This window comes from Chaetodon trifascialis, chromosome 2 (assembly GCF_039877785.1).
Source record: "Chaetodon trifascialis isolate fChaTrf1 chromosome 2, fChaTrf1.hap1, whole genome shotgun sequence".
Classification (NCBI taxonomy): domain Eukaryota; kingdom Metazoa; phylum Chordata; class Actinopteri; order Chaetodontiformes; family Chaetodontidae; genus Chaetodon; species Chaetodon trifascialis.
In genome coordinates, this window is record NC_092057.1 from 17,925,293 (window position 1) to 17,934,723 (window position 9,431).

Genomic DNA, 9,431 nt, shown 5'->3' on the forward strand with positions numbered 1-9,431 from the left:
ACCCAACAAAATATAAAGTATCATTGAATAGTAACAATAATTCAATAAAAAAAATGATAATCCTGCATAATAAGCATACTTCAATTACATTCTGCTGATAAAGCCTCTCATTTATGTAAATGTACGTGTTTAAGTGTTTCTCATCTGATCATAAAGAAATGTGGCCATGTTTTACTGCTGTGTTTTACTCACTTAACTTGATCTGAAAATCTCATACCTCAGAAAGCATTAACACCTTCTTTAAAAGACCCAGTGATATTACTTTCCATGCAGTTGAATGACAAGCTGCACCTTTAAAGAAACATTATCTTAACTCAATGGGCCAAACTGCAGTAACATTTAGGTGCAGTGAGGTGATAACTCTTGTCCATAATGCTGTCTGTAAATCAAAGAGTAGAGGCTGCGCAAGCACACAGCAGATTTCTGCTGAGCCAGAACCACAAAGGGTGTGGAAGGAGGAGGAGGAGGAGGTGGCAGTGGTTAGCTCGCTGTAGATCTATATTAGGAAAGGCAGAGAGTTTATGACATTGAGGTTTGTATTAAAATCATCCTGCACTGTCTGTCAACCACTTGTATACGGTGTATCCCTCTCATTGTTATAATGAAGAGATGCGTATGTTGTGAGACAGAGAGAAAGGTCGGGAAAAGCAGAGGGAGGACGTAACCACCGTTTGTCTCTCTGTGGAAAGATGTGCGTCCTGTTGGGGTATTTTAGGCTGTGGGGTCAGATCAGGGAGGGGAGGTTAGGCTGCTGCATGAAAACAAACTTTCCGAAAGTCACTCAGTTATATTGCCACTAATTTAATGTTTAGTAAATGTTTTCTTTTAATGGGAGCTGGAGCTTAAATTTTGAGTTTGACTGGACTTCACTTCCCACAACTATTCGTCCACTTTAAATAAAAACATAAAACATGACAGCAAAACATGAGATTACAGCAAACTTTTTTTAAAAAAAGCAGCTAAATGCATATAAAATGTGCTGTGTGCTAGCATATGGAGGAAATGGACTTCCCACCATAAAAAAACCCACAACCACATGTTCTTTTACCAGGCAAAGACAGACACTCTCTGAGGTGAACCAGCTGCTCTGTAGACTGGATGGTCAATTAGTGGTTGTTGATGTTGTCGGCATATCACAGAAGGACCTGAGAGGCCGTTTCTGAGAATAGCAAACTGGGTGAGCACCAAATGCTTTGCTTGGTGGCGTAATGTACAGAAAGTCATTTTCCAGACCAGAACCAACAACCAGAACAAAGTTTCACCGGTGTACACCATCATCTGGATATGCTCTCGATGAGAGTGTGCACAGGATGCTGACATTACAGACACAGAACTGCTGTGAGCCCCCAGAGCTGAAGAATCCTCCAGAGAGGCTGAATCATGGGTCTCGAAAGCATGTCAAGCTGTATTGCCGCATATATCCAGTGGAGTCCTCAGGGAGAAAACTACTGCTGCCACTGCTGACTACAAACACACACACACACATGCACGTACACATGCACGCACACACACAGAAACACGGTTGTGTTTTCATCAATTTTGGGGACATTACATAGACGGCATTCATTTCCTGCAGGCTTACTCGAAACATAACCACTGCTTGCCTAACCCTAACCCTTTAATGATTCACACTATATGGGGACTTTTTGGTGTTTTGTCCCCATAAGGAAGGAGAGTCCCCACAACATGACTGTGTAAACAGAACAGACACACAAATGCCTCTTATATCCCAGAGAAAAACTGTGCCGATAAACTTACAACAACCTGATAAGATCCTTTTTTTTTCCCTTTACTAGTGTAGCAGCAAAATGAAATGTGTGGTTTCAGATGTAAGAGAATGAGGAAGTTTCATCATTCTGTTCTGTTCAAGACTGATTAATCATGAGGATGTGATCCTTGATGGGATGAAACACACACTTTATCAGTAAAGCTGAGCTTCTCTTTTCCGTCAAGTCATTGTCATGACCAGCAGTTTGTGTTTGGACACATAGTGTCTGTGGAAATACGAAGCAGTGATGAGCATGTTCTCATGTACATGAATATCCAAATAAAATGGAGAAATCAGATTACGATCAGTCAGATTTTACTCAGCAAAACATGACAAAACAATTAAAATGGCAACTATAATTTCCTACAGATCCATGTGACATTGTCAAATGTCTTGATTTGTCTGACCGTCAGTCTAAAACCCCCAAGATACTCAGTGTACTGTAATGTTAAGACAAGAGAAAGCAGCTAATTCTCACATTTAAGCGTAAGTACAGCATTATAAAGTGGTCGTATTAAGAATTTGGAAACAATCTTGAATTTCTCAAAAGTCATCTTTTGCCATAAAAGCAAAATCACAACCACTGAGCATTCAGTAAATGATTTCAACCTTTGAAACTGTCAGCTATAACATGTCTCGACATGTACAGTAGGACAGCCGTTGGTGTACGTGGACAAGCATGTTGAGTTTGTCCCCTATATGCTCTGTGGGCTGCCCAACTAACTGTAAGTTGAATGGAAAGGTATACAAGTTAAGTTTTTATCCTTTCTTAACAAATCTTAAATGACAGTGCTACATATGCATGGGAAAAGAGGTGCAGCATTGAAAAATGAGAAAAAAAATTAAATTATTCAGGTTTAGGCAGCCTAAAAGGCTTTAAGCCTCTTCTTTTTGCTTGCATGTGTGAAACTGCGTGTCACAGAGCAAACACATCATCATCCCAGCCTCAGCTCTGTCTCGGCCAGATGTAACGTCAGTAACAGCGCTGACTGGCTGAGGGAGGCCTGGATTTTGATGCTAAAAGGAGAAACCCCGGCCCCCCCGAGAATGTCGAATAAGGTGCTTCTCATCTGACTTTCCATCACTGCCGTTTCCATGGTTTCACACTTTCACTGACAGCCTTATCAGTGCATTAGCAAGTCATCATCCGCAGGTTGATGAAATTCCCCTTATTGCATTTAATTTCATTTTCTTAAGTGTCTCACCTAATCAACTAAAGAATCATTTAAAATGGGGACCTGAACATTTAAATTAATGGTAATGTTAATGCTCATCATACTGATGCTGAATTCATCAACCTGTTAGACAGCCTAGGATTTACTCAGCATGATGTCACTGTTGCATTGCAATATGCAGTGTTTGTTCTGGTAATATCACAGGGGCTACACATTGAAAATTGTACTGTGTTTGACCCAGATACAAAATAAACAAAAAAGGCTGGACCACACTGCCAGTGAGCCTGAATGTGCTGGGTGACAGTGTTTTGTGATTTATCAGATATTCCAGGTAATACCTTGTAATTGACAAGTCACTACTACAGTGTGTCCTCAGGTTTAGTCAAGTCCAATCAGGATAGAGACACAACAATGCATATTCTCTCCACCCCCTCATCAAAATATAGTCACTTCTGGCTCCAAAAAACCAAGACGGAAACTGCCATAATGCCAACTCCAGGATTCTAATTGTACTGTACAAACCAATGGGCGACGTCATGGTGGCTCCATCCACTAGTTATTATAACGTCTATGGTTGTACAACTCATTGTCATTGAGCCTAAGCCAGGTGACAACCCAGAGTGATTGATTTAATCAATACTGTAATCTCCCTGTCTGCTACCACCACCTGAGTCATGATAATGACAATGGTGTCCACGGCTGAATTGAATCAATTTATTGACAGCAGAGCATCAGTGCTATTTAGGAAATACTTGGCAAAGCATCTGAACTGTCAGTGGTAATTGTCAGAGCAGGGATGAAATATATGGGGAGTCAGCGGCCCGATTCGCAAAGAACTCGCACCAACAAAGATTGATGAATTTGTCACCTCATGTCACCTCTCATCTTCTGTTAAAAGCTGCACTTGAGCTAACGGCCAGCTGTCCGCAACATGCAGTAAGTTTTGCACTTCCTCTCCCTGAGAGCAAATAACTAGTCTCTAATCCAGTGAGCCAAAATCGTTTTACAAAGACAATGAAAACCAACCAGGAAACCACATTCAGACTCATTAATAAATCGACTCAAAATACAAATTGAGAATATTTGTGATGAAAAAAAAGCAGCAGCTCTGTAAACTTGCTTGCTTTGCAGTGGCATTATCAGCCTGTTGTCTGAGACCTGTCAGACAGCCCTCTCACTAACTGCCTCAAACAGCAAAAAGAGCACCACAGAATAACTGGCCCAGCTGTGTCCCAGGGCCAAATGACATCTGGTTCTGTCACTGTTTTAATAGATGCTTGGATCATTATCATGCAAACTAGTATTCAGATCTCTTTTTTTTTGTCAACTTTGATGCCATGAAGATTAAAGTGATGTCTGTCTCTTTGCAGTGTCTTCTACTAGAGTGGAGAAACAACACTGGACAACTTGAGAGTGATCAAACACACTCAACACCTATTGGCACAATATCAACAAATCTCTACCACGGATACGGATTATGTGGGCTTTATGTCAGAGGTCAATGGATCTGGAGAAAATTGTTGCTTTCTGTATAATTCTGTGAGTACACCAGAAGTCAAGCCAATGACACATTCACCGGTATTGATGGCGAGGTCAGACAGGCAGCATTGACCTCATTTAGACTAATGGTTTGTATGCAGAGCTCCTGAACATGATTTAGTATGGTTCACAAGGCCTCTGGCATAATGAGTAACTTACTGTAGACCGCTTTTTAGACAGGAATCATGTTATCACATTCCAGACATACCAAAGACCCTTTCAGCTTGAATGAGGCTTGAAATTAATGCGACTGACCACAAAAATGCTCAGAAATTTGACACCTCGGCAGGTAGTCCTGAAGTAGAAATACATGCAGTCCATATTTTTGACTCTGTATAGTTCACACTGTTTCTAATGTCATGATTTCATGATGTTCCATGATGAAATTTTAAAAGAAGCTTGGTCAATGACTTCTAGACTGCCATCTCTCCTCAGAGAGGAGAATCTGCCCATGCAGAGTTTCAGCAGGACTGTAACTAAATCTTATGTTCATAATGGATTTCAGGGTCTGGAGCCAGCTCAGTTTTTGGTGTTTTTGCCTGAAAAACACCAAAATTCAGGTGTTACAGAACAAAACACTGGGTTTGTAGTTTTGGATAAACTGGGTGGAGGAAGAGGTGCATTATATGAAGCCACTGAGAAATCTGTATTTGGTACTCTGTCCCAAGCTAGGAAACTTGTTAGGTCACTGTCTCAGGTTTAGCTCCAGGCAGTGGGATCATAATATGTGTCACAGAGAATAAGGCTGTCTTGAATTGCAAAAAGTCTGCTCTCTCCTCTTCTGACAATGACAGCCGGTATAGAACTGCAGCATATTTTGTCTCGTTAAAAATACATTGATGCAGACGGGGAGATGCTATCTGGGTCACGGAGTGATACCATGGCTGTGTGCAGGAAAAAGTTTGTGCGAGGCAAAAAAAAAAAAAAAAAGCATTTTTTTCTCAATAGAGCCAGGACAGCTTGATGAGAAGGACAAATAGTGAGATAACCTATCTTTAGAAATCTCCAATTATAGAATATTTCCCACTGGAGTAATTATACCTCTTGGCATTACATGCACTCAATAGCAGCACTACTGTGTGATGTTTCTCAGTTGTCTTTTCTTTGAAATGGTTTGTTTGCAGTCTGGAGTAACTGAAATGTGACTCTCCATACTCCATACCATTGTTTAATTCATTTAAGGAGTAGGTCAAAGGAAATGATATCCTGTGACAGATAAGAGACAAGAGTCCAGTTTAAGCAGGATATAAATGACGTGAACTCAATAGCAGTAATGTGGCCTCGTGTCTTTCAGGTGTCTTTTACATTGAAACTGTTTGCTTAAATTCTGGAGTTACTGAAATGAGACTCTGTCCTACATCAGCCCTCTTGTTTTATTTATTTAAAGAATATATTAAAGATAACAGAATTGCCTTCGGCAAAAGCTGATCCAGTGACAAGAAACCACTTGTGTTCAGTGTTCAGAAAATAACCAAAGCACACTATTAACTAACTAAATAGCTGTAGGGCAAAATCAACTTAATGAAAAGCCGATATGAGAATCAACCCAGAGAGATTCTTGGTTAAAGCAGAATGAAAAAGATAAAAGGCAAAGGTTGGTTCTTTCCAAGCAATTACATCGTTAAAAACAATAACTGTAACAGTCCAGTGGCAACTTAATAGTATTTCTACCTTCAGCTTTATCACTTTTAGACTGTCATGTAATAAAACTATATTTGTGTCCTGTGGTAGCACTTCTGTTCTCATAGTAGGGTTATATTCACATTTACAAACTAGTATCAAGAGGATATTGTAGTATGCAACAAGTATTGGCACATGTAGCTAGTATTTGGCTGCAGTATTTGTACAGTGTCTTTCAAAAATGTAGTTAGTTATGCAGTTATTTGACCATAATAGAGAAGTCACAGGGCCTATCCTCACTACAGGCCATGAAAGTCATTTCTCTTAAGTAACTAATGACACAGCAGAGCTGCAGCAATTAGTCTACAGGTCGATCATCAGACAACCCTGCCTATCAAGACTACTGAAGATTGTTCATTCAGGTCATTTTTCAAGCAAAATGCCAAGGACCCTCAAGTTCCAGCTCCTCCTCTGTGAGGAGGTGCTGCTTTCCTTTGTCATACATGTTAATAAACTGAGAACTGATGGGTTTTGGACTATTTTCTGACATTTTGTAGACTAAACTGTTTGATTCATCAAGATAATGATTAACAGATTAATCAATAATGAAAAGAATCATTACTTACAATTAAGCTTGTCAGATTTGCTCATTCATTTTAGGGTTGGCAGCACAGTCAAACTAAACCTCCCTTCAGTCTGCTATTAAGATGACTAGGAGCTAACAGAAGGCTGAATTATCAACCAGGCAAACGGAGCAGCTACCCCACAAGGGCCAAGACCCAGAGCGGGGCCAAAGGCTCCCAGTGCAATGACTTTGTGGTGATTTTTTGAATTGCAAACACGTTTGCTAACTACAACTAACTGACTATACATAGGTATTATGGAGGCTTAAAGACAACAATTGTGTACCTAATATTGAGACCCCATGTTGTAGACAGGCCCTTGTGCTAGTCTAGCCTTTATTATATCTGTGTGTGTGTGTGTGTGTGTGTGTGTGTGTGTGTGTGTGTGTGTGTGTGTGTGTGTGTGTGTGTGTGTGTGTGTGTCATGCTTTTATGGGGCATTTGTTAGATTTTATCTACCAAGGATGACTTAGTAATTACTGCGGTCAGCAGGAGACCATGCTATTTTTTCCCCTGCAACCTCTGAGTGAATGACCTTAACTTCACTTTGTTTCTTTTTCTCACTTCCCTATTTTTGTCTCAAGACGACTGTGTTACCGTCACACTGAATGAAATGAAAGAGCGCCGTGGAGTCCCCGTACTGAACTGACTCACAGGTGTGAACACTGACAGCAGACTGTAAACTTCCCCCTGTTGTTGCTAACGAACACTCACCGTCTCTTAGGTACTGTTGCCGGGCAGAGCGCTCTCGGACAGCGCGAGCCCACTTCTCCGCCTCCTCCAGGTTAGCGCGCGGGTCCTGTAGAGAGGCGAGACGAAAGCACTGCTCCACTCTCTGTCGCGACACCCCGGAACTCACCCAGCGCCGTTTGAACGGGTAGAAGTAGGCTGCCAAGTACGCTGCCGGGTCCGCGTTGTCATCTTCCCGGTAAGCCCGGCAGCCAACGCAGTCCTTCAGGCTGAGCACCACCTTGTTACGCCCGACAGGTGTTGAAGTGAGCCTCTGGACGATGAGGTCCCTCTCTGTCAAGCTCACGGCATACCTGACTTTTCGGTTACCAGTGACCGTGAATTCCCCGTAAAGCGAAATCGGGTTAATGCCGGTGTTGCGGTCCGGCTCAGCTCTCCTCTGATCCATCCTGAGCGGACAGAGGAGACCGAGACGCGGGGGGATAGAGCCGCTACCACACTCTCACATCTCCGCCCGCTTGGATGGTGCGAGCAAAGTGGAGACTACTAGACTGCACTGACAGCCTATCGCTCGGACAGCTGTCAAGGGGAACTGAATCAAGGACATCATATCTGGTTAAATTTCAAAATAAGAGCCAACTCACGCGCTTTGTTCCATTCCAGATGAAGCTTCTTCAGATGTCTGAAGCTACTATTGGGGGACGCTGACGTTGCGTCCCCGACCCTATTTTTGAGCATGCTTTTGTTGTTGTTTTGTTTGATTGGTTAGTTTTTTTATAGTGTAGTGTAGTGAGTAATTAAAATAGTAGTAGTCTTCGACATATAATAGAGGATTCCAGTATTTTTACACTTAGTATGTTAGATTTTGACAACTTTGTGATCAATAAAAAAGAAATACATGCTGAATAAGCTATCTTGGACAACGTCTCACACCCACTTCATGATGTGCTGGCCAGGCACAGGAGTACGTTCAGTGAGAGACTCATCCCACCAAAACTCAGGACTGAACGCTACAGGAAGTCATTCCTGCCTGTGGCCATCAACCTACACAACTCCTCTCTCTGAATGGCCCTTGGACTTTTCACTGCCTGTTCTGATATATATTTTCCAATTTCAATTTTGCACATCCAATGTTCAGTATATATATTTGTTTTATTGTTGTATATTTTATTGTGTTGTATATTTTGTTAAAGGAATCCTGAATCCTGAATTAATGAACACATAACAAACAACAAACAAAATTAACAAATTAAATATGTAGAATGAAAAATGGTGTCTCTCCACAGCCTTGATTCATGCAACAAAAGAACATTTTCTTTTGTCACGAATATTAAATGCATATATTCGGTTGGTTTTGTTTTAGTTTCAAATAAAAATATTGCTTAAATTACTTATAATCTTGCCTCTTTGTTTACTCACAGTTCAGACTAAACAGAGGATGAAGACATGACATTTGAACCAAAAGTTTGCATGAACAAACCAATAATATGGGGAAATCATTCTAATCAGTGGTGTGGATGTGTGCATGGTTGAGTGAAAAATGGTGTGTGCTGAAATCAAAGCAAACCAGACAAACAAAGAGGACCACTCAAAAACTGAGAGGGATCAAACAGGCCGTCTTTAAAGGGCTCCCAGCACATCAGGACAGATGAACCTCCTCTCACTGACATCCTCCATTCCGTCTGATCAATGAGTGTCTTCATTTTACTGAATTATGTCTCCCTGCTCATCCTGAGGCTGTAGGCTGTTCTCTACAATGCACTCTTTAATCAGGACCACAAGACACACATTTTTTCCTTTTTTTTTTTTTTTAGCATCACAAGAACAAGTTATTATTTTTCAACAGCCAATTTATTAAGAGTCATTTTTAACCAAGAGAAAGTCAAAAGTCCAAGTCATGCTTTTATTTTGAAGCTCATGGCCGCCCAGTTTCTCTGAGTTGTTGTGGGTGTCTCCTGCTGGCTTGACGCATCTGTACTTGACTGAACTTTGCTGTTCATTAGGTCTGCCTGTCGA

The 9,431-nt window shown here is 41.2% G+C and overlaps 1 protein-coding gene across 1 annotated transcript in view; it reads right to left on the bottom strand.

The window, feature by feature from the left end:
* The window catches only part of LOC139344546 (sphingosine kinase 1-like), a 34,403-nt gene extending 26,482 nt beyond the window's left edge, over positions 1 to 7,921 (bottom strand). Inside the window, exon 1 of the mRNA XM_070982829.1 lies at positions 7,440 to 7,921. Coding sequence (XP_070838930.1) covers positions 7,440 to 7,863 — 424 coding nt within the window. The 5' untranslated portion in view covers positions 7,864 to 7,921. The remainder of the gene's footprint in view (positions 1 to 7,439) is intronic.
* Between the last annotated feature and the right edge of the window lie 1,510 nt (positions 7,922 to 9,431).